Source organism: Culex pipiens, chromosome 2 (genome assembly GCF_016801865.2).
Source record: "Culex pipiens pallens isolate TS chromosome 2, TS_CPP_V2, whole genome shotgun sequence".
Classification (NCBI taxonomy): Eukaryota; Metazoa; Arthropoda; class Insecta; order Diptera; family Culicidae; genus Culex; species Culex pipiens.
In genome coordinates this window covers 218,484,624-218,511,240 of record NC_068938.1, presented here as the reverse complement: position 1 = coordinate 218,511,240, position 26,617 = coordinate 218,484,624, and the positions used below count along the sequence as shown (strand labels likewise).

Below are 26,617 nucleotides of genomic sequence, written 5' to 3'. Positions count from 1 at the left end.
GATAAAGATTAAATTACCCAATCGAAACCATTAATATGAGGTATCGAGTTTTTGTTTCCATTTTTCAAGTTTCAAGTGGGAAAGGAAGTCATACTTTTTCTCATCAATCTAATTTCACGACAATTATTTGAATAATCAAATTGTATCCCAAATTGTTCAAACTTACCACCAACACAAACAGAATCCCCCTTACAAAAACCAACATCCACTCACAATCGCAAGACTTTCATTTTCGATTCTTATGCTAATGCCAATTTTCCCCCCACTTTGATAATGTTTTCCGTTTTGACAAGCTGTTTTCTGTTTCGATTATAAAATTTGTAACTCCCTTGGCCCCTCCTCCTACTTCTGCTCCCATGACCTTCAAATCCAATTCGAGCTGACCAAACTCCCAAGTCCGGGCGGAAATCAAATTGCAGCCCGAATTGGAGTCTTCCCCAACCCACCAACCCCTGACGAAAACGGGCAAATGGAACCAAATATGCTAATGAAACATTCGGAACATATTCGCTTTCGAGTGGACGAAGAAAGTGGAAATTTCGAGAAATGGAAATGAGAAAGTAACGACCGAGCAAATGTATTCCGGTCTTAATTTTTGTCAAAGCCGAGCTTGGGGCCCTTGGGGGAGGGGGAGAAGATTTGTGAAGTCCTCTGAGCGATGACAAGTCAAACAGGTGTGCCCGGCTTGTTCCATGTTTGACACAATTTGTCCACCCTCACCGCCACAAAACCATTCTAGTTTTTCCACCTTTTTCTCATCAAAGACCTCCCCCTCCCATCAGAGAAAGAGAAAGTTAAATTTGCTCTCTGGCTGCGCTCCGTTGAAATTCACAATTCAATTTGGCTGAGCTCTCCGAGGGACGACAAAACGCCAGCCCCACTTAATTCAATATGCTAATTTAAATAGTATTGTTAGTCCGCAATTGGATTATGATATTCAATTAGTGGATGATTTGAATTGACACGTCATGCGAGAATTATAATTGAACTCTTGGTGGTGGTGGTAATCCAGTTAGAGTGACGTCGTGTTTCTAGCTTATTGTTTGCGCAACAACATTTTAATCAGTCACAATTTCCCACGTTACAAGTCGATTGCCGCCAGTGAAAAAGTGAACAAAAATCATCGAGTCTCCCTCGGCAAACGAATCACGTCACTTTTTTATTCATCAACTGTTTGTTTATTTATTCACTTTACCCCTTATTGATCTGTGTTGGCTCATTTTCACTTTATTATGCAATGTTGGCTCAATGAAAATGTGAGCTTGTGTGTTGGGAATAAAAACTATTTTCATTCCGGCCTACCAACCACAAGTTGAGTAAATATTTTTCATGTCGACACCGTGTTCACCTCACATGCCATCACAGCAAATGATATTTTCATTCACCAATGTGGATCGGAAAATTTGCATCAGAATGTTGGCTCATACACACACATACACGCAGGTCGTCAATGTCAACATCATAACGTTGGGAATCATTACAAATATGTTGATTTTTTCCCTGAATTGTTGTCGGGAATTTAAAGTACCGTAAACCGGGGTGACTTTGATAGGATTGCAATTTGTTTTTTGAATATTTTTCAACAGGTAAGGTTTTACTCAAGATTATTATTTTTAAAACATGTACTGGGGCAGGCCACACAAAGTCCATGCACTATTTTGGAAAAAAAAGTTTTTTCAATAGTGTTTAGAAAAATAGTTACGTTAAAAATTCTTAGTTTAAATTCCGGGGTGACTTTGATAGTCATAGTTTTTGTTGTTAAAATCATATTTAAGATGTTCAAACTTTATGTGTACGTTAAATGTACCATCACTGAAGTTGCTGGTATTGTTTTTAAGAAGAAAAAAAAATGTTTATATTTAGATATTTAAGTTTATAAGCTTTTTAACAAAATAAATATAAATTTTAGGTAAAATTGTTAAAAAGTCGGAATTTTGCCTGAAATTTGTAAAAACTAGTTTTGTTTATAAAATTATCGATTTATATTGCATTTTATACTGAATTCGAAGCACTAATCACAAGTTTTCGCATTTTACATGAAATTTGTTCAACTGAAATTGCCTATAAATTTGGAGATTTTTTTAAATTGTGTTTCAAAAACACATATTATTTATTATTTACAAACTTATTTTACCTTCTCCTAGTGGAAAATTGTCCAAAGAATCCTAAAATGCATTCCGTTTTCCGATTCAAAATCATGTTCATTGAGAAAATCATGACACTTTGAGAAGTTTAAAATAATTACTTTCATCAACATTTTTTTAACTATAGTTAACTAACTTTTTTAAGTTTCCAAAATTTTATGAAAAGTTCTTTTTGAGGTTCTTTGAACACTTCTCTACCCCGGTCAGTATGTTTCTGAACCATTCCTTACGTTTTTTAATTGTACTTTTCATTTTGCGGAAAAATCGCAAACCTATCAAAGTCACCCCGGCTATCAAAGTCACCCCGTTTTACGGTAGGTCAAATTAAACCCAGCTGTGGTCACTTCAAGTGTTACAATTTTATAGCTCAAAATGTCATGAACTTGTTTCAAGTGCACGGAATGGCGGAAGCAAAATATTAAAAATCAAGATGACCCATGGGAGATTTATACGTAGAAAGTTGTGTATCACCTTGCTGATTAAAAATAGATTCGATTCAAAATATTCTATTTGTGAAAATTTCGTTTTTTGTGTCTCAAGTAAATTTTAATAATTTATCAATCTTCAATCTTCAATCAATCTTTTCTTATATCTTTATCTTTCAAAAAAAAAGTAAAAAAAGTTTGTTAGAGATATCAATTCTCACTGAGAGAATATTTGAACCGTACATTTTCCTACACAGCAAAAAAAAGTTGAATTTTAGAAGGTTGAAAATTTGGTAGGTTGAATATTACCTCTTTTTTGAGTAATATTACATAAAAAATGTGTAAAAATTTGAACCTGATGAATATTCATCTAAACCTGATGAATATTCTTCATTTTTAGAGGTTAAAATTTATCTTTTTTTTGCCACAAAATTTGTCATCATTTCCTCATGAATATAAATGCATAAAGTTTTGGCAACCGTCCATTTCAAAAGGCTTTTAAAAGTTTCCGAAAAGGTATAGGTATTGCCTCGACCTTTTCAGTAAAATATAGTTATACTCTTATAAATATTAACCAATTTTTTTTATACTTTTCACACAAAAAAAAAATGCAATTGCGAAAAATATACTTACTTGAAAATTTACATTTTTGGACAAATGATGGCATCTTTGAGCTTTTGCACAAATTAGTCAAAATTTATTTAGTTGATAGTTTTTCGAAAAAATCTCATATTTTTTTAAAAGTTGATCAATTATTTTGAGTTTCTTTTAGACGTTGAAACATAAATTTTAATTTCGTTATCGAGTTATATCCAACAAAAAATCATTTCTTTTGATAAAATTACCTTTTTAACCTGTAGAAGTCTTGAACAAGCTTGACCATCCTGAATATATATGTTTTATTATTTTGTAAATAATATTTTAAGAGTTGGATCAAATATGATTTCTTAAGTTCCCGTAGTTTTACAGATACTATAATAAAAATATCTGTAACACAAATCTTGATGCAATAAGGTATAATTCGTGCTTGCCATTTCATAAGGGCACATAACTTTTTTAGACAAGAGTGTGTCCCTTTCACACTTTATGGAAACTGTCATTCAAGTGAAAGGGATACACTATTGTTTACAAAAGTTATGTGCCCTTTTGAAATGTTAGGCTCCAATTGATGTGCTCCGTCAAAAAACCACATGGAAAAAATAGGTTTTCTCAACACCACCAAAAAAGTCTAAAATATTTAAGAGACGATAGATTACTCAGCAAATATTTTAACGTTTTTAAACGGTTTTCAAAAATAATGATTCTTTGAAAAAATTGGCAACACTCCCAAGAAATTTTGACAAACTCGTGCTATAGGGATTTTTGCCATGAAAAAATAAGAATTTTTAAAAATTGAGATTTTGCTCAATTTAATTGTGTGTGTGCAAATACCTACACCTATGCCGAAGAGACAAAATCATTTAAAAAATCCATACTCAAGTTACAGATTATTATTATTAAATGGACGGTTGCCAAAATTGTTTGGAGACTTAAATGGAAAATTTGATTATTAAAAATGATTGATTAAAAAAAACTAAAATCAAATGATCAAAAAAAAAAAGCCAGAAAATCTAATCATGTGAAATCAATAGCTGATAAATGAATTTAAACATTAATTTTTTTTTTCATTTTGGGCAGTGATGAAATAATTATCATCAAAAGAACATCTTTAGCGCACAACGAAACTTCACCAAAATTTAAATACTTTTAGCTGGTTTTGAATTAAGCTCAATGAATTTTACTGCAGCAGTAACATTAATTTCATATTGATTTTAAGTTATTGCAAGTCAAGTTCAATTAGAATTTTGAAGTTATTTGAAAAAAAAAATGGCCACCAAATTGTATGACCCAAACATAAACATAAATAAATTTGCTTCCTGTCTTAAAAACTGCGATTTTTTCTTAAAAACTGTTTTTTTTTTCAAATTTGATTCTGCATCAAAAAAATTTTTTTTAATGTTTTGTTAGACAACATTTTCTTTTTTTTTAACAAAACATATTTTTTTGCAAACATTCATAATTTCGGAACAAGATATAACGGAAATTCAACTTTTCGTAATACAAATTCCAATAAAAAAAACGATTTTTTTTTTTCGTGTACCTTACATAAGTAACGTATAAACAATGTTTCCTCCAAATAAAAAATACTTAAACGATAAAGGATAAAAAATATTTTAATTTTTTTATAAAAACCACATTTTTCAAAAAGTCATAACTCAGTGTCGTTTCTAACAGATTTTTTATGTCTAGATAAACATTTGAATAAGTCGTATGATAACTTAAAATGGTGTTTTGACCGTGTCTGGACCAAAGAGCCTATGTCTAAAAATATGTTTATCGGATTCCTCGGAAAATTTTACATAACATATCAAAAACTGGATTTTTCGACGCGCCACACGCAAAAATAGGAAAATGTCAAAAATGAGAAAAAAAACAACTTTTTTCACTAAAAATTTGATATTAAAGGCAAACTTATCACTTTTCTTTTGCGTCCAAGACAATTGTTAACGAAAATCGGTTGATATGGTGCGTAGATTTGATTTTTGAAAAATGTGGTTTTTGCGAAAATTGACGAAAATGACCGTTTTTGGGACCACCCTAGCATGGAGTAGGTCACCCTAATGGCAAATTTAAAAAAAGAGTCTAATTATTTCGGCTAAGGAACCCCCAGAAAAATTTTGACCCCACTCCGATAACTTTTTTTGTGGTTTAGGCTCTTTTCAAATGGAATTGCTGTATAAATTAATGAAATTGTATTATAGCGCAAAAATTAAACTCATACTGTGTGTTGTCAAGTTACTTTGAAGTTTACAACTCACTTGAAGTGTTATATATATATATGTTATATATTTATTTCATTACACCTACTGAATATTTAATTTAAAAACAATTTATCTAAGTTTTCTTCGAAACCAATTTCATTTCTGCCTTCAAAGCCCACACAACAATTCTTCCGAATTCTCCCAAAGTGGGGCCATTTAATCAAACCCAGCCATCCGTAAATGTGTGGGAGTGCCCCCACTAATGGTGCAAATCTTTCGACCCGGAATCGTCTCCGGAACCCACATGCCCCCTCCATCCTGCTTCTCATATGGTGCGGGACGGCAAAAAACTTTTCCACTAAAGACATCAGCCGCCATGAAGCGTAAAGTAAATGCCCGCAAATCAATGGCAGAAGCACACAAATTGAAAGTGAAAAATGTGTTTTCCATGTTTTCTTCGACTTGCAGAAGTGAATTTCCATGTACTGTGGCCCCGCCGAAAAAGGCTCGAATGGCCGCAGGTTCTTCTAATTGATAGATGGCACTGATTTGGGCTGAAATGTGCGAATTTTATTTCGGCAGCCGGAGGAGGCTTGGTTTGAAATTAATTTGCGTTTCGTTGAGTTGTTCTTTCAGCGTGTGCGCCGGTCATTAGTTGGTGGAAGTGATGAGTTTTTCGGGGAGCGTGATTGATTGCGATTAATGATGGTAATTAATTGAATTAAAGTAGAAATTGTGTCGAATGAAGAGCAAATGAGTGAAAGCCAAGAATTCGCTTATTTATTTTTACGATTTTCACGATTCAATTAAGTTTTTTGAAACTTTTTTTGAACTTATTCCCCTCTACCGGATAATCATCAATTTCAGCATAGTTTTTGTTTCTATCTCCCACAAATTTGACGCTACTAGGGACCATACCTGCACGATATCACCGTACGCTCCCCCGGGCGCGGTAAAGTTAAGATGACACACGAACGGCAACGGCGCCTCTCCGTTGTGCTGCTGCTGCTGCTGCTCCTGCTGAAACTGTTGCACCTGGTGGGGCTGAAGCTGCAGCTCGTACGTTCGCCCCACCTCGCCGTACAGCGTCCGATTGCATGCTGGAGGGACATCATGAAAAAAGAGAATAAGAGAGAAAAAGCTCCAGTTAGTCAGTGGCCCGAAAAGCTGCCAGATAAGTCAATGTCATCTCCATTTGTGGCGCGTTCGTTCGTTCGTTGTGTGTGATGGTGGAAAATGGCGCTAGGAAAAACTTGGCGGAATTTTTCCTCCCCCACCTTTGTGGGCAATGGGAAGAGCTCCAGGAGCGTGAGGATGATAATAATGAGTGGGTTAAGACAGACTCGCAGCGAGCGGAAAAGTCATAGGAAAGCTCGTCTGGTTAATAATTGAGCAGTTTGTCAGTGGATGAGGGAACTGCTGGAGACAGTCAATTATTGCCCCGGCGAAAGACATCCAATTATGTTGGGATTGGGAAGCAGAGGTCAGTGATCGACAGCTGGACGGTTATTGTGAAATTTATCTCTAAAGATATTTTTCAATCTGACTAAGCTTTTTTTAAGTTTTTGTAGTAACCCTACCTTATCATTTGTTTTTATGTTAATTTTTTTTGTTTTGTAACACAGTAAGGCCGTTGCTAATGTTTTTCTAAGTTTATGTCGCCCCCCCCCCCCCCTTCTTCAAAGTCGGCCGAAATAATCAAGGGGCAAAAATAATATATTTTCGAAAAACTTCAAATTTTAATGAAAATATAAGTTTAATCAACTGAAAACCAGTTAAAATGCATTTTCCTGCGTTTATAATCATATCTAGCATGTTTGTACTCGTTAAAAAACATTTTAAATTTTCATGAAATACCAATGTACAGTCCCACGAAAGTTTTTTTTTTTTGCGAAAATAAAATTTCCGTCAATACATCGATATTTTGAAAACTAATGATTGGAAAGCAACTGGACGCATGTAAAATGCATTTTAAAACATTTTTTGCATCCAAATGTTGAAACCTTGGCCTGTAATTTAATTTTTTATATATTTTTTTTTATTTTTTTGCTCCCCCTCGACTTTGGTCAGCGCCGAGGGACATAAACTTCAAAAAATATTTGCAGCGACCTAAATAGTTCGTTTTTTTTAATTAAAAAAAAGACTTTTTTTGTAAAAATTCCGTTCAACTCGCCCCTCGAAAATAGAGATTTTTGCCTGTTTATTGTCGCAGTATTGTTACATTTTTATTTCGATGTTTGTCTGTTAAATAAGTACCGTAAGCTTGGGTGGCTTTTATAACACAAAGTGACCTTGAATATAAAAAAAAACATCAACCAAAATTTGTTCAAAATCAAACAGATTCGAATTTAATTTACTTGGAAATTTGTTTACAGAATTTTACAGAGCAAACAAAGAAAAGTCAATGTTTTTAAAAATGTTGTGATTTTGCTAAGTTTTTATAAATTTTAAGGGTTTCAAACTATAACTTTTATCTATGATAACTCATGAAGAATACAAACAAACCTCTCATGTTTAGGTTCTTTTTTGATGTTGTCTGTCTCAAAACTTTAAAGAATATAATATACTATTTAAGATAACTAAACTCAGCTTTAGATGAAGGAAAACCTCTCTTCTGTCACCATTTAAAAAAAAAATATTTTTGAAAAAAATACAATTACCTATTGAAAATATTTTAGTTTACAAAAAATGGCATAGGTTCGTCAAATTTAATTTTGCAGTGATGCCAATTTTTTTTCTTGAAAAAACCCATTTTTTAAAAAAACTTTTGAAAAGGAACAAAAACACTTTTTTACTTTATATTTAGGTGTAAAATTAAATTTCCAACAAAACGAACTTTACCTCAAATTTGATATCGAGCACCATTTTCAAGTTATAGACACCTAAAATTTCTTGTTTGTTAAAATTGTGTTCTACCTGTAGAAGTCAGTCATAAACAAGCTAGACCATCTCTGAAAAGATTTTCTTCGAAAATATCTGAAGATTTACTGCAAAATTTCTCTTAAAAGACATTGCTGAAATACATCCTTTAAAGCAGCGATTCTCAACGGGGGTACCGGGCCTACTTGATTTACATGGCAGGGGGACCAGCCTAGAAGAAGGTTGAGAATGGCTGCTTTAAAGGAAGGCAAACAGGAAAAATAAAGTTTTTTATGCTAGTGACGATAACTCAGTAAATATGCGCCTGATTTTCGATGTCAAAAATGAAACTAGCATAAAATTTTCCGTTCTTTTGATAAAATTTATCAGCTCAACTCTTACATTTGAAAAGGCCATATAACAGTTATTTGGAATTTATGAAGTGCTAGGTTCGAATTAATAATTTAAAAAAATCGGAAGAAAAAAATGTGGAATTTTTTCAATCTTCTCGAAAACAAATATTTTCAGAGATGGTCTACAATTAAAAATGTTAGGGGTTATAACAGAAAAATAATCGTAGTTGGTTAGGTCATAGCAAATTTTGAATTTTAGAACCACAGATCGGAAACAGACATAAAATTTTAGGAAAAAAAGTTTCATAAATTCATTTATATTTGGAAATTTTCGGTAGTAGCATGTACAATATTTTTCGATTACAAACTAAAGTTTACACCTAAAACAATCCAAAAAGTTTTTCGAATTTTTTTTCACGTTTATTTATTCAAATATTTTTTTTTCGGTAAATTGGCACCGCTGCCAAGGGAATATTTACAAACCTGTGCCGATCGTCAATTATGACATTATTTATCATCCAAAACCAAGGTTAGAAAAAAATCATTTCTTGCAAAAAAAAAAACAAAAATAATTTTATGGCAATACAATTTTTTAGTGAAACAAGTTTTTTTTTAAGTCTTCTTTTTTGAAAAAAAAATTATTAAGCAGTAACAACGACTTTCAGGGAGGCAACTGGAAAGTCTGGAATAAGTCGAGAATCCACCAAAATCCGCCAAAAATCGGGAAAAAGTCGGGAATTTTTGATTATTTATCAAAAAGTCGGGGAAAATCGGGAATCTCAAGCATACTTGGTCGAAAATTATTTTCTAACTATTGAATAATTTGTAAAATTTGAAAATTAAAAAAAATCTCTCTTACTTTTTCAAAATGTCCTATGAACGTAGGAAACCAATGGCGCATTGAATTCTTTGAAAATATGTTTAATCGTGTAACTACATTCATTAAGTAATTTGAAATACTTTTTTCTAGGTGTCTCCCTTGAACTTTTTTGTTAGTATGGATAAAGCTTAATTTTCTGTCGACGGAAAATTTAAATATCCAATCGTTGTAAGCTCTGAATTTAAAAATATGGAAAAAAAAACTGTTTTAAGTTTGTAACACATAAATAAATTAAAATGCAAAAAAAAACCCAAAAAAAATTAATTTAAGTTATTGCAAATATGTTTGATGCATTTCGTTCTTCAAATATTTGGAATAAAATTAGTGGTAAAACATGAAATCTTATCAAACTGAATTATTTATTAGAAAAAAAAAACAGATTAAAACAGTTAGATACTGACAACAAGATAAATTAACATTGATTCAAAAAATAACAAAATTTAAATTGGAACTTAGTTGAAACATTTTTCAAAAAATTCCAAGATATTTTTTTAAATTCTTAAAAAAAATAATAACGGTAATCATGTTTTAAGCGTTCTTTGATTAAAAATAAAATTAAGAATAAAATTTTATATAAATTTATCTTTAACTTTTCGCTATTTCCAGTTGAAACGAAGTATCGAAAAATATCCCTATTAAAATCGGAATTTACCGTATAGTGGAAACTATTTGTTGCATCGTTCACTATACCACACATAATTTTTAATGGAAATTAGTTGTTAGGCACACTGATTTATTCGGGATACGTTTGCCAATTTGAAAAATAAACATTGAAATTATAAGTATTGTTAAGCTTTCGGTTATTTTTCAGAGAATAATTGCTTACGTTTTTTTTCGAAAATTGTCAACAGTTTGATTTTTTTCAATTTAAATAGATTTTTTTTTAATGGTTTATATTCACCTTTTTATAAATATTTTTCATGTTTGAAATCATTCTTTAGATAAGAAATGGCTATTATTTCTGTTTCTGGTAAAGCCGAGTATTTGATTGGTCACTCAGAACTTAACATTGGTGTCTTTTGTAAAGTTGATTAGAAATTTCGTTCTCAAGGCTTTATTCGTAAAGAACGTCACGCTAAAATCAGCCAAATGAATTTAATAACGATAAAAAAATAATAAGTCTAACACATATTTTAAAAGTAAATATGACTTAATTCTTCAAAAATAAAACTATCTGTTAAGATTAATAAAAAATATGGTTTTTTAATTGTTTTACTTCACTATAATTATTTTTTTAATACTAATCTGTTTGTATCAATATTTAATTAAAAATTGATTTTTTTTAGAATATTTTAAATATTGCAATGAATTATGCCGAAAGTGTTTAAATTCAAACTAAATAAACAAAGCTTTACAACCAACAATCTTAAAGTCCACAAAGTTCACCAAGCGTGTCGGTAAGGTCCTCGATCTAGCCACTAATCCTTTTTGCATGCACTCCCGCACCCCAATTTAGCCGCGGGAGATCACTTTTCTAGCCATTTCTTGCCTTCTTTTTTTCTCGCTAGCTGGTTTGAGTTTTTAATCTTCAAACTGCTGCTGCTCCTCCTTCCACCTAGTGCCAAGAGATTTTCCGCCGGTAGCAAACTTTTTTTCCGAACCTTTTTTTTCTTTCTTGGCAGAAAATCCAACCAATTTTTAACGCGCCAAAGTCTTCTGCTGCTGCTACGGCACGGAAAATCGCTGGAACCGTCCGTATATTTTAATTTGTTACCATTAATCCGCTTTCCGTAATTTAAAAGGATTAAATTTTATGTTCACTGCATAGTTTGATAATAAGTAAATTACAGCCAGCAGCAGGGTCTTATGTTTCCGGAATGGTCCAGAGAGAGAAAAAATGCTCGAAAACATCGCCACCCCGTGTGTGCGTGGGTTTGGGCCGAACCTTATTGTCTGCTGTGAGTTGGACGCCAGGTTCTTCCATGCAAGACTCGGTGTGAAACCGCCCCGGAAATTGCTGCAGCTACACTACGTTCTGCAACGGAGTTGCTGGACACAGTGGGTTGACTTTGAGGTGAAAAGTGGACAAAATTACTGTTCTTTTTTTTTCTTTTGGGATAACGTCTCGAGATAACTTTAAAATTTTGACCACTTCCAACCCACCGTGCGCTCGTACTGCCGCAGTGGGTGTGTATGTGATGAAAGCCATTTTATTTGCTTGATCCGGTTTTAGTTATGTGTTTCCGGGGTTGGCGAGGTTGGGCGAAATGGACAGAAAGCGCTCTCTGGTTGGCTGGCAAGGTGAAAAGGAAATTTCATTGCTGTTGCCGAGGAGAACAACGACTAGGACTCTTGGTCTATGGCCGACGACAGTCGCAGAATGGGATGGGAGAGTGGATTTTAAAATAAAAAGCTTTTAGTTGTGTATAAAACTGATTAAGTTGTGCAAGTCGGCGGAGAGTACGAAAAAAAGGATAGGTAAAGCTGCAATTTTCATTTTAATCCAATGAAAGAGAGCTTTGCACAGGATGTTCTGTTTCTGTGGGCGAATCAACGGGCTTGATGCTGTTTCTGAGAAGCTTTTATTGCTATTATCTTGTCGGAAAATCAGTGCATTGCAAATAAGGGGCTTAAGGTTCATTATTCAACCAGGTAATTGAAAATGATTGGAGCTTTGTGACTTTACAAGTAGAAATACTTCAATAAGCAGAAATCTGAAAATATCCTGTAATCCGAAAACTATCTGAAAACAAGTTCATCACACAATCTAATGACAGCTTAGCAACCAAATGCTTGAACATAACCTCCATCAAAATAGAACGATCCCGTATTAGCCTTTGCTGCTGGCCTAATCCGACTTACCAAAGGACGATTATTAGATTAGCTCACATCCCTCCACACAACACACACACATCACAACTAAACCACTTAATGGGATTACCTCTGACCCCCCAAACAGCTTAAGCTCACGTCCGTTTTGTTTCAGCAGGACGAACCTTAACCTGAACCTAATCTCATAACAATTTTACAAGCGTCAAACAGATTTTTACGAACTTTCTTTCTTTTATTGCAAAATAACACCTCTCGGAGGAGTCAACAACAACAACACACTCTGGAAACTGTCACCTTCCCTCCTCAGGGAATATGACAATAATGACGCGTCACTTTTCTTCGAATTTGGAGCGTGACACGGACGTCGCCTTGGGCCACTCACGAAGGTGAGGAGGGTGTTGGAATCGGTAACGCCCACTCGTCAATGTCAGCCAATCAGTTGGACAGCCAGGGCAGAGGGCTGCAACCCGGGGCCTTTGGAGGTCGCATTCAGGAAATGATGGGTCAAATGAGCTGAGATTGCTGGATGAAGTTGAGGACACTGGAAAGCGAATTTATAATTTTTTAAGAAGGACTTTATTAGTATAATTCAAAGACATTTTTTAATTTGAATCTATTTTTTAGTACAGAGCGGACGTTTGAATTGGCAAATTATGAATTAGCGAATATTACCAAATTTCAAAGAGATGAAAAAAACTCATTTTCCCAGTATCTTTTTCTTTCTTTTTTGGCTGCATCATAAGCAGTCGAATCTGAAAAGTTTTTTTGACAATTTCCTAAATTTTTTGAAACATAAAATATGTTTAGTTTAGAACAACCTTTGTACAGTGGTCAAGATCGTACAATTAATTGGAAACAGGATTTTATGAAAAATTGTGAAATTTTGGAGCTTCGGTATCGTGATTATAGTCGTTACAAATGAGAAAGGGCTACGATTAGTTTGGTTGAAAATTAGGGTGGTTCACGATCAGGGTTATTTTAAAAATCTAACTTTTCAGGAATATTTTTGGTTTTTTTAGTCTTTTAGAAAGTTGTTGGGCTTGCAAATCCAAGAATCTTTGTCGAATACACCAAAATTTTATCTCGCAATCTACGCCTTCAAACCTTCAAAAATCAGTTTGCTGAACGTTAAGTTTAAAAAAAAGAAAAGTGAAGTTCGGGGCACTATCAAATCTCCCCTATTATTATTTTTTTGTTTAAGCAGGTCATTTTGGAGCTAAGCGTTAAAAGTTACAGCCATTTAAGGCAAACAAAATGCAAATTTATTACTTAAATATCTCGAAAAAGCGCCCTCAGAATCGAGCCAAATTGTTATATTTTAGGCTTATATGATAGTTTTACAAAGGGAAAAAGTGGCAAAATGATGCTCAAAGTCAATATGAATTATTTATAAAATCAGGATCTTACTTTATTTTTAAGGAAACATATTTTTCAATAATACAAAAATAAGAGCTGGAAATCAACAATGTATATTTTGCATATATTTAAATTTTATTGCGAATTTACCTTTGAAAATTGTAATCTTCATTTAGAAATGCAGTAAACTAGTAATATTTACAATTTTTTCAATAAAAAAAAGAAGAAATGAATGCCTAACTAAATTTTGTTGATTTGTAACTTGGCGCTTTGTCAATTTTATCACTATAACAAAAAAAAATCATTTCAATTTCCATATTTTTCTTTTTTTTTGTATTTTTTGAAAAATCTTTGAAATGAAAATGCTTAAAAAAAATTGTATTGTAATTCTTCACAAGTTTCATTAAATTTTAATTTTTGTATTTTTGAATCTGGCTGACCTTTTTTGGGTGCCTTCCGTACACCCAAAGAAGCCATTTTGTATCATTAGTCTATCCATAACATTTTCAATACAAATTTCGAAGCAGCGCAAACAAAAATGGTATGTGAAAATTCAAAAATCTGTACCTTTTCAAGGATTTGTTTTATCGATTTGGTGTCTTCGGCAGAGTTGTAGGCATGAATGAAGACAACACCGGGAAAAATAGGTACACGGGGAAACTTTTTTTTTCACATTTTGAGACTAAAAACTAAACATAAAAGGGGCATTTTCAACAAAAATCCAGAACTGGCAAAAATATGATTTTTTCAAAAAGAAACCAAAAAAAAAGTTAAAATGAACTTTTGGCATTTTTTTTTATATAAACCAAATTAGCAATCAAAAAGTCAAGAGTTTTTATTAAAAAGGTCCACCAAACCAAAAAAAATGCTTTGTTTTTGAGTTTTTTAGAAACTGCGTCAGGGATATTCAAAAAACGTCCAAAAAATTAAAAAAAAAATTTTTATTGAACCTAAAAAAAATCCAGAAGTATTTTACTGTAATTTGATAAAAGCACCGTTTCAAGTCAAAGTCATTTTTATCTAAGTTTTTATGAAAAAAATATAAGATTTTCAATTTTTAAAAATAGTTTCAATGCTTGCCCTTTTTGAAGAGCTTAGAATATCCCTAGATTTTGCTTTTTTGAACTTTGTTGATACGGCCTTTGGTTGCTGAGATATGACCATGCAAAGTAAAAAAAACTGAATGCTGATTCAGCCTTCGTTATTTGATATCTTGGGAACCAATGGTCCGGCTTTCAATAAAAAAAAAAACAATATTTTGAAAATCTTTAAATCAAAAGGTTAAATATTCAATATGACGATAATGATTCAACTCTTACCATCAAAAATCATTATCTCGTAAACTAAAAGTAAAATGTAAAATTTTCCAAGGAACACGATGGTGAGGTTAGAACTCATGTAAAATTTGCGCTCCAAGCGAAAATAAGCCAATAAGTTTACAATTGTGCAACATCTTTTCATATTCGTTCATCCGGGTGGTTCGATTTAGTTGAAAATCTGTATTTTTGCGTGTTTTGAAGATATAAAATTTTAGCTTTAACAGAAATTGTTGATGTAAAATGTAAAATTAAATGTAATGTAAAAAAATGAATGTATTTGTGTTTGAATGTTAAAGTGTTGAATTGAAAAAAACATTTTTCTTTTACTAATAAAAAAAAAGGATCTTTTTTAAAGTGTACCTATTTTTTTCTCAAGTTCGAGATCTCAAATTATAGATTCTATAATATTAAGATACCATTTTTGTATGGACCGTTGCCAAAACTTGTATTGACGAACCACACGGATAGAAATCCTGAAAGCTTATCCGGTAACTCTATGTTTATGAATTCGTAAACATTTTTTTCTGATTTCGAACAACAATGTTGTCGATTTTGAAAACATTTATATCGAAATCGAGAAAAATTTTGACGATTTTGGAAACATTTCAATGTTTACGGATTCGAAAACATAGAGTTACCAGATATGCTCACAAGATTTCTATCTTTGCATAGACGCAAAATAGTTTGCTTTGGTCATATGAAAAGCACCCACAAAGTTTAAAATAAATGCAATAAAAAAAAATCTATTCATTCTTCCCAGTGTAATAATTCCACTTGCAACCCATCATCCATCGTTTCAATGTTGGTCCCTTTTACAAAATGTCGACAACGTTCGACGGGAAATTGAGTTTCACGAAAGCATCGTCCACCGAAACCCAAACCACCGAAAAAGCCCACCACCATCCGTCCGTCAGGATAAGATAATGGTCGTAAATTTCCTGGATTGATTTTGATTATCTGCGTTGCGCTGTGAAGGCGCTGCCCGGCGGGGTTTCTTCCTCTTCCTCTGAGGGTTAGAGGATGGAGGTCGCCCGCTGGAAGTTTATTAATTTATCGCTAATTTGATGATGAGGCAATTTCCCGTTGGCAGTCGTCGGGTGGTGGTGGTCGACTCTTTCTCGGCGGATTGACAGCCGTGATGTCCGAGCTGGCCCGAGGGGTCTCCGGATGGTGAAAAGGAGAAAGTGAAACATACGCGTGGTGCTTTCTCTGATACTTTGAGTGGTTGGGTGATAAGATTTTATGACATTTTACGCTTGAGTGACAGTCTTTGGCGTTTTCGGATGGCTTCGGGGGGCTGCGGCCAAATGTTATCGCAATAAATTTTGCTGGCGTTGATTGGATCATTCCGGTGCGCTTGATGTTGTGTTGTTGTTGTTGTCGTTACAACGAGTGTCCAATTTGCGATAGATAAGTGTTGTTCTTGGGAAGCTTAAGATAACAGGATTATGTATGTTTTTTTTTTCTCTTCTGCCTTCTGCTTTCTAACTTGTGCCTCCAGGCTTCAGTCTTCTGCCTTCTACATCTGCCTTTTTTCTTGTTGCCATCTGCTCTTTGTCATCCGTTTTCTGCCTTCTGGCTTCTGCCCACTGCTTTCTGCCTTTACCATATGCCTTTTGACGTTCTGCCTTTTAAATCTCTGTTTTCTGCCTTATTTTCCTGTTTTCTGCCTATAACATAAACAAAAATGTTATGTTTAAAAATAAGCTAGGTAAGAAACAACAAAAAAAAAACAAATTCCATCAATGCTGCTCAAAACCAGCTTGACACAAATCCAAACCGAAATTTGAAAATTTATTGTTGACTGCTTCCGCACGGACCGTCGATCCCTGATTGACGGTCCACACAAATCCCGCGAATTCAAAATAGAGACGCAGGCGCTAAATTTTATTACCGACTGCTGTCAGAAAACATTTTCACTGCCAATTTCGGGCCCCAAACGAACGTGACAATGAAAATATGGGTCGGAGGCGTTTTGTGCTTTGCCCGTTGGAGGGGGTCCACCGTCGGCATTGACAGTCAATTGCTGGATGATACGCAAAAGATCATCAAATCTGCCTGTGACTTGGTTTTTGGGGCTCTGGGGAAGTAACATTTGAAAATGTCAGATAAATTTGAATAAAAAAATTCAGGCCATAAGATTTTGAGGACAGGTTTGAAAGTTTTATGACATTTCAAAATGTTACCCTATTTTTGTAACTCAGTTGACTCACGTGGCGTTGTCACTGTACACCCCCCTCTGTCGGGACGCGATTTCCGTAATCCAATTTCTTCGACACACACAGGCGGGCGACATTTTCATCTTTCACACCGAGCTTCCGATTTGCAAACGTGTGTGTTTCGGCCTACACGGAAATTTCGTTTTGGAAGACTCTATTCGCAACCAAGGCTCGGTTTTCTGTGGTGTGACACGTATGAAAAGTGACGGCAAACACCGACTGGATGAGAAACAATATTTTTCATTAGTCGATACCCGCCAAGTGTCGGCTGGTGTCCCGTACTCTTGAGTGGTGCCTTCCGTCCGGGATTTGAGGGTGGAGTGGGGGAGGAAAATCCTGCCGGGACGTCTCGGAACAATTTGTCTCCGCCGCAGTGTTCACACCTACCAAGTGACGGATGGAATTTACGCAGGGAAGGAAAACGATTTTTGTTACAAAAATGTTGAATATATTTTATCTGTTTAGCCATCTACCATCTGCCTTCTGTTTTCTGGCTTCTACCTCCTGCATTCTGCCTTCTTCCTTTTGATTTCAGCTTTCTGTCTTCGGCTTTCTACTTTCTGCCTTCTTCCTTCTACCTGCTACCTTGTGATTTCAGCTTTCTGCCTTCTATATTCTACTTTCTACCTTCGGCCTTCTGCTTTCTGCCTTCAATCTTCTGCCTTCTGCCATCCACCTTCTGCTTTCTGCCTTCTACCTTGTGATTTCAGCTTACTGCCTTCTATCTTCTGCTTTCTGCTTTCTGCCTTTTACATTCTCCCTTCTGCCATCTACTTTGTGATTTCAGCTTTCTGCCTTCTACATTCAGTCTTTAGTCATCAGTTTTCAGTCTTCAGCATTCAGTCTTTTGTCTTTAGTCTTCAGTCTTCAGTTTTCAGTCTTCTGTATTGAGTCTTCTGTCTTCTGCTTTCTGCCTCAAGTCTTCTGTCTTCTGTGTTCAGTATTCAGAGTTCAGTCTTCTGTCTACTGTTTTCTGCAATCTACCTTCAGTCTCCAGTCTTCAGTCTTCAGTCTTCAGTCTTCAGTCTTCAGTCTTCAGTCTTCAGTCTTCAGTCTTCAGTCTTCAGTCTTCAGTCTTCAGTCTTCAGTCTTCAGTCTTCAGTCTTCAGTCTTCAGTCTTCAGTCTTCAGTCTTCAGTCTTCAGTCTTCAGTCTTCAGTCTTCAGTCTTCAGTCTTCAGTCTTCAGTCTTCAGTCTTCAGTCTTCAGTCTTCAGTCTTCAGTCTTCAGTTTTCAGTCTTCAGTCTTCAGTCTTCAGTCTTGAGTCTTGAGTCTTCAGTCTAGAGTCTTCAGTCTTCAGTCTTCAGTCTTCAGTCTTCAGTCTTCAGTCTTCAGTCTTCAGTCTTCAGTCTTCAGTCTTCAGTCTTCAGTCTTCAGTCTTCAGTCTTCAGTCTTCAGTCTTCAGTCTTCAGTCTTCAGTCTTCAGTCTTCAGTCTTCAGTCTTCAGTCTTCAGTCTTCAGTCTCGGTCTTCAGTCTTCAGTCTTCAGTCTTCAGTCTTCAGTCTTCAGTCTTCAGTCTTCAGTCTTCAGTCTTCAGTCTTCAGTCTTCAGTCTTCAGTCTTCAGTCTTCAGTCTTCAGTCTTCAGTCTTCAGTCTTCAGTCTTCAGTCTTCAGTCTTCAGTCTTCAGTCTTCAGTCTTCAGTCTTCAGTCTTCAGTCTTCAGTCTTCAGTCTTCAGTCTTCAGTCTTCAGTCTTTAGTCTTCAGTCTTCGGCCTTCAGTCTTCAGTCTTCAGTCTTCTGTCTTATGTCTTCTGTCTTCTGTCTTCTGTCTTCTGTCTTCTGTCTTCTGTCTTCTGTCTTCTGTCTTCTGTCTTCAGTCTTCAGTCTTCAGTCTTCAGTCTGCAGTCTTCTGTCTTCTGTCTTTTGCCTTCTGCCTCAAGTCTTCAGTCTTTAGTGTTCAGTGTTCAGAGTTCAGTTTTCAGTTTAAGTATTTCGTTTTCAGTCTTCAAATTTCAGTATACTGCCTTCTACCAACTGCATTCTGAATTCTGCCTTCTGCTTTTGACTTCTGCCTTCTGCTTCTGACTTCTTCCTACTGCCTTCTACCTTCTGCATTCTGCCTTCTGCGTTTTGCCTTCATCTTTCAGCCTTCTACCTTCTGCCTTCAGTCCTCAGCATTCAGTCTTCTGTCTACTGTTTTCTGCTAACTGCCTTCTGTCTTCAGTTTTCTGTATTTAGTTTTCTGTCTTCAGTCTTCTGTCTTCAGTCTTTAACCATCAATCTTCAGTTTTCCGCAGAAGTCAAACGGTAGAATGCGGAAAACACAAGTCAAATTGCAGATATCAGAAGACAGAAAGAGAGTCAGATAGCAAAAAGCAGAAGGAAGAAATTATAATGCAGAAGCAGAGTTAGATTGCAAAAGACAGAAGGCAGAAAGCAGTTAGTTACAAACCAGAAGATAGATATCAAAAGACAGAAACTCTGTCTTTTTCTCTGCCGATTGACTTCTGACTTCCGCCTACTGTTTTCTGCCTCCTGCCTTTCTAGATTTTAATTAAGTATAAAATATAATCATCCCATAAAGCAGATATCAAAGGCAGAAGGAGTGTCAAAAAGCAGAACGCAGAAATCAGAATTCAGAAGACAGAAGACAGAGGGCAGTATGGCACAATCCAGAAGGTAGAAATCAAAAGGCAGTAAATCTGTAAATTCGAGTTCCTTCCATAAGGCAGAAGGAGAGTCAGAAAGCAGAAGGCGGATATCAGAATTTATAAGGTAGACGCAGAGTTAGAATGCAAAAGATAGAAAGCAAAAGGCAGGAGTCAGAAAGCAGTAAGGAACAAAACAGAAAATAGATATCGAAACGTAGGAACTCTGTCTTTTTCTCTCTGCCAATTGACTTCTGACTTCTACCAACTGTTTTCTGCCTCCAGCCTTTTTAGATTTCAATGAAGTTAAACTTGTATAAAATTCGAATTCCTTCCGTAAAGCAGATATCAAAGGCAGAAGGAGTGTCAAACAGCAGAACGCAGAAATCAGAATTCAGAAGACAGAAGGCAGAGGGCAGTATGGCACAAACCAGAAGGTAGAAATCAAAAGGCAGTAAATCTATCTGTTGCTATCTGCCTAATGACTTCTGCCTTTTTCTATTTGATGAAGGTCAACTTGTATAAAATTGAAGTTTCTTCCATAAGGCAGATATAACAAGGCAGATGGAGAGTCAAAAAACAGAAGGCGGAAATCAGAATTCAGAAGGCAGAAGACAAAAAGCAGTAAGGCACACAGATAGATATCAAAAGGCAGAACCTCTTTATTTTGCTTTCTGCTAAATGACGCCTGCTGCCTTCTGCCCCCTGCCTTTTCAGATTTGAATCAACATAAAATTGCTCAAATTTCGAGTTCCCAACCTGCGTTTTCGCCCACAACTTGACGAAATATGTCTCGACCTCCCACACCACACGGTCGAACTTTCCTCGCTGGATGATGGATGAGAATTTTATTTGGCAACAAATATTTTTTCATGTCCCCACGGAGATAAAGCGCAACTCGGTAGTGTGGTCCTGTGCGACATTGAGTGACATGTTTTGCCAATGGTGAAGAATTCCCCAAGTCTCGGCATTAGGGCAGACGACGACGACGGGTCTGGGTATCAAATTTTATGAATTTATGATGGTGTTGCTACTGCGAAAATTGCGAGCTGAACATTCTTATCGACTTGCATGCCCGGTGAGGGATGAACCAGGAGGCTTACGATAGGGGGGCTTTGTTTGACTGATGATGGGCCCCTTGGTGGTTATCACGGGCCAGAGGGCGCTGCAGCTCAGTGTTCTTGGAATCATTCGTCAAAATTTGATATTCTTTGTGACGACCAAGATTTGGAGCTATTTTTGGAATGTTTGATATTTCTTCGGTACCATCAATCTAGGTGCATTTTCAGCATCTTTTTTTAGTTCTAATAAAATTGAAATCTACATTCAAAATACTCTAATTTAAAACATTAGCGAAAACAGAAAAACTTTTATATCAAAATGACGGAAACAAAAGAAGGGGGCCAACTTAATTTCATTTGAAAACTCCAAATCTTACCTGATATGTGTCTTTCATATCTTTTGGATTGCAATTATCTTTCAAACCAGGCAGGATATCTGCCAGCAGCACGACGAGCTCATCCCACGAGATCATTAAAAACTTTTCCCCAAAAGGCGCGTGCCGGATGCTGAAGGATTTTCACCGGTGCAAAAAAAGGAAAATCAAAATGCCTGCTCGAAAAATCTAAATTTTCCAACATCTTGGTTAAACTTGCCTCCACAGCAGCGGCTGCTGTCATCGCGGGTTTGGCGAAAAAGTTTTGCCTAATTCAATTTTTTGTTCGTTTCTCGCGCCAAGCTCGGCGCTAAAAATAAAGCACACGAAATCGAACGAATTTTCCGCGCGGCACATCTCTGCTTGTGGAAAACGAGGGAAAATGTTAGAGAAAATAAAAAAAGTTTTCCTCGCACCTTATAAAAAATAACGCAAAAAAAGGGGAAAAGATCAGTAGCTTGGCAGGAATTCATCTTCGCTGCCGCTGTATCATAAACTAGAGCAAAATTGCGGAATAATCTCATCCTGTGCCCAACTAACAAACAGCAGCAGCTTCAAAAGTGACTGAGCGATGCTTCCGGGGGAAAACTGCTGCCGCTGAGGAGGGAAATTGAAAGAATGAAGAGAAAAGTTCATTTCAAGCCAGCTTGCGCACTTTGCGGAAAGTTTTTCGCAAACCCCCCTCTCTCCTCCTTGCTTTTGAAGGAAATTGGAAGCATTTCACGAAACTATGAGGGATAAGCGAAGCTTCCGGTTTTTATTTTTTGTCTGCTCGCTCCCCCTGCAAGCTTCCAGCAACATCTCAGTCAAACAATTTTCATAAACTTCTGCTAAAAGATATTGAATTTATTAAATTAACGGTATCAAATTCTTCTTTCTTCGACCACCCCAGCGGAGGGAAAAATCAACCTGAACCAGGTGTAACCAAAAGAGAGGGAGCGAGTCAATTTGTTACAGAATTTTCCCTTTTCCCCAATTGGGAAGAACTTTGTTTGGCTTGCCGAAGAATTTTGCCAATTTTGATCACGTTTTCGGCAGGTTAAACGGTGCAAGTCGAGCGAAGATTGACTGGGCTGGAATGTTTTGCATTCCCCTCGAGGGAGTTGGGAACCGACATTTTTTGCAGGTGCGCTTGGGAAATGTTAGGCATGTATCAATGAGCTTGGAATTGTGGAATGTATTCAACTGAGCATCCTTTGTAAAATTCGTTTTTTTAATCTCATTGATAAATTAATTGGGATATTTTTGATTTTTTTTTTAAATTCGACAACATACTCTTTAGTGTTTTTTTTACAAGAATAATTCAAGAATATTATGTTTCTTATTGTGAAATAGACTTAAGCTACTAGGTTTTGGGATGTTTTTCTGTTGGGCATCTCGTTAAAAATTTTAGCACTACCGAAATTGTTTTCAAAATAATTAAAATAAGTTTTTTATGAGATTTAAAAAAAAATCTAATTTTAAAAATGCATTTCAAAATAATACAAAAAATATTTGTAAATATTATACAATTTTTAATCGCAAAAAAAATATTATTGCATTTAAAAAAAATAAAAATTATTTCTTCATATTTTCAATTCAATTCAAATATGATTGATTAACAATAAATCATTGACAATAAACATTCAAACTAATTTTAGAAAAAATCTATAAAATGAACAGTTTTTAAAAATTAAAAAAAAACCGGATTTTTTTTTTTATTTGTATGAAACTTTGTCCATCATTTTCTTATGTCCTAATAAGCCATTTTGCTTCATTAGTTTCTTCATTCTAGTTCCAAACAAATTTGGGAGCTGTCCATTGAAAAGTGCTCGAAAATCTGTATCTCAAGAAGAGATTTTCTGATTAATTTGGTGTCTTAGGCAAAGTTGTAAGTTATGATTTAAACAATTCAGTTAAAAAAGTTACAATCTTAATAAAATCGCTTGCATTTCAAAATAAATTTTTATCATAAAAACTCGATTTGATCTAACTTTACCCCCTTCGATTTTTATCACTCTTATTTTTTTTTAAGACAACAGGTGCCAATTTCTGAGAGTTTGACAGACGATTTGTTTTTCGGTCAAGTGATGATTATTTTCTCAAATGATTTGTTTTATGTGAAAAGTATTGACATGAACACAAAAATCATTTGAAAATCAGTTTTGGATGTAAAATTGATTTTTATTTCACAATTTTTTTTGTTGTCATTTTTCGGTTAAATTGGGTAACACATTTATTTTTATTGAAAAAAAGGGTCCATCCTTGTCTTCTTTTGAAAAAAAAAAAGCAGAAACTGAGAAATATATCTGCAATTTGCTTTTTTATTGCTATGATGTGACCTGGCAAAGAATGAAAAAAATATTTTTTTTAAGTTCTACTCAATTACCCCCTAGTTTATAATCAATGATATCTTTAAAACAATTAATCGGATATTAAAAGTTATAAAGTAAAAAATGTGTGAAATTTTTTCAACTCTCAGAAAAAAATATTTTTGATTTTTAAAATCACGATTAACATTAAATCAAGCCTTCTAAAATGCCTGAAAATTTTGATAATTCAGAGATCTTGAAAGAGTTGTTCAAGAAACTTTCAACAGTTTAATAACTATTTAAACATGTCGAGCATTTGACTTCATGATAAACAAATGAAACAAAAGTTTTTTTATCATCTTTCGTGCATGTTTAAAAATTTTATTTAATTTTTTTTATTAAATTTTCTGATATTTGACATAAAATCGGAGTTGGTCAGGTTTCTGGTAACAAAAGTAGATTTTATAGGAACCATCACTTTTCAGTGGAAATATAATGAAAAAAAAGAAAATGTTTGGCTATATTTCAGAAATTCTCAAAAAAATAAATAAAAAATGCATGACTCATAAAATGACTAAAGATTGTAACTTTTTATCTAGAACTCTGTCCAAACCTATAAATTTGCCGAAGACACAAAATCGATCAGAAAAATCGTTTTCAAGGGATCAATTTTAGAATATTTTTATTAAATTATTGTATGTACAGCTGCCAAAATTATATGTAGATGTTTAAAAACGCCCTAATGAAGAAAAATTGCATTTTCACTCATCTTGAAAATCGCAATCTGGTATTTTTTTGGTATTTTTCTGATCAAAGGTCAAATTTTTTCCTATAGTTTTCAACTTTTAACTGATGAAAATTAAAAAAAAGATCAAGTTTTTTTTCAGCAGGGATGTTTCGTGATTTTTTTCAAATGTCTGTAAAAAAGTCTGTGTATTGTCTAACATTCAAATATATCAATTTACAGTCACAGAAATCCATCAAAAAATGCGTTTTTGAGCATTTGAAGACCAACGCGTTTTTTAAAAGTCTGTGTACCTTAAAAAATTACTGACACAAGCTCAAATGTCAGTGAAAAACAGACAAATCTGTGCATCTGGCATCCCTGTATTTCAGTTTATTCAATGAGACAGTCCCTGTTATTTTTTTTTTTTTGCTCTCTTAATTTATGAAACATCGGGTAATCGGCTCCCCTCCCACTAACATTTACACACAAGATCCTCTGTAATTACGCTTAACTTTAAAAACAATGTAATTACAAAAGCCGACTCGGTCCTAACCAGGTCCCAGTACCGAAAAGGACCTAATAAAAATAATTTTATGAAAAAAAAAAAATTATGAAACATAATTTAAAAATACTGACAGAATAAAATTAGTTGAAACATTACATAAATAAAAGTATGAAAAGAAAAAACGCTTTGATTTGTATTTTTTTTCTGATTTTAAGAAAAATGTTTTTAACAAAACACATAAAAAGACATATAAATTAGTAAGTTAAGATTTGCTTTCTGGAGATCGCGAGGTGATGGAACGCATCAGAACCTAACACAAATATTTTGATGCTAAAAAATAAAGCGAAATCTGAATAAGGCAAGATAAAATAAGGCGAACCATGATGATAAAATAAAACTAACTTAATCCACCTAAGTGGTTGATGCCTTCCTCACTTTTTACCAACAATGGGTAATATGAGTGGTTTGGACACATATTTCAGCAATTTTTTTAGATCCAGAAAAATACGTACACACATATAACTTAAGTAATCATAACTCGAGACAGGGTTGCCAGATCTTCAATGTTTTGGACTCGTTGGAAAGGTTTTTCGATTTCCTAACCAACGATGGGTCGGATGGTGGATCCGGACATAGTTTACATACATTTAAGTGGGATCCGGCTTCAAAAAAGTGCATCAATATCACTTATGTGGCCATATCTCAAGACAGGGTTGCCAGATCTTCAATGTTTTGAACTCGTTGGAAAGGTTTTTTGATAACCTAACCAACGATGGGTCGGATGGTGGATCCGGAAATAGTTTACATACATTTAAGTGAGATCCGGCTTCCAAAAAGTTCATAAATATTACTTAAGTGGCTATATCTCGAGACAGGGTTGCCAGATCTTCAATGTTTTGGACTCGTTGGAAAAGTTTTTCGATTTCCTAACCAACGATGGGTCGGATGGTGGATCCGGACATAGTTTACATACATTTAAGTGAGATCCGGCTTCCAAAAAGTACATAAATATTATTTAAGTGGCTATATCTCGAGACAGGGTTGCCAGATCTTCAATGTTTTGGACTCGTTGGAAAGGTTTTTCGATTTCCTAACCAACGATGGGTCGGATGGTGGATCCGGACATAGTTTACATACATTTAAGTGGGATCCGGCTTCAAAAAAGTGCATCAATATCACTTATGTGGCCATATCTCGAGACAGGGTTGCCAGATCTTCAATGTTTTGAACTCGTTGGAAAGGTTTTTTGATAACCTAACCAACGATGGGTCGGATGGTGGATCCGGAAATAGTTTACATACATTTAAGTGAGATCCGGCTTCCAAAAAGTTCATAAATATTACTTAAGTGGCTATATCTCGAGACAGGGTTGCCAGATCTTCAATGTTTTGGACTCGTTGGAAAAGTTTTTCGATTTCCTAACCAACGATGGGTCGGATGGTGGATCCGGACATAGTTTACATACATTTAAGTGAGATCCGGCTTCCAAAAAGTACATAAATATTATTTAAGTGGCTATATCTCGAGACAGGGTTGCAAGATCTTCAATGTTTTGGACTCGTTAGAAAGGTTTTTTGATAACCTAACCAACGATGGGTCGGATGGTGGATTCGGACATAGTTTACATACATTTAAGTAAGGTCCGGCTTCCAAAAACTACATAAATATTACTTAAGTGGCTATATCTCGAGACAGGGTTGCCAGATCTTCAATGTTTTGAACTCGTTGGAAAGGTCTTTTGATTACCTAACCAACGATGGGTTGGATGATGGATCCGGACATAGTTATCATGCATATAAGTGAGATCCGGATAAATGTGAAAACACATTTTTATATATAACTTTTGAACTACTTATCGAAACTTCAAACAATTCAATAGCGATGTATGGGACCCTAAACCAAGTCGAATGCAACCGGTTTGATCAAAATCGGTCCAGCCAGTGCT

At 34.8% G+C, this 26,617-nt stretch overlaps 1 protein-coding gene across 3 annotated transcripts in view; it reads right to left on the bottom strand.

Moving 5' to 3' along the window:
* The window catches only part of LOC120432544 (uncharacterized), a 658,780-nt gene that overhangs the window by 40,909 nt on the left and 591,254 nt on the right, over positions 1-26,617 (bottom strand). For all 3 annotated transcript variants that reach the window (XM_052708498.1, XM_052708497.1, XM_052708499.1), the window contains one exon: positions 6,289-6,470. In XM_052708498.1, the coding sequence (XP_052564458.1) occupies positions 6,289-6,470 (182 nt within the window). The remainder of the gene's footprint in view (positions 1-6,288; positions 6,471-26,617) is intronic.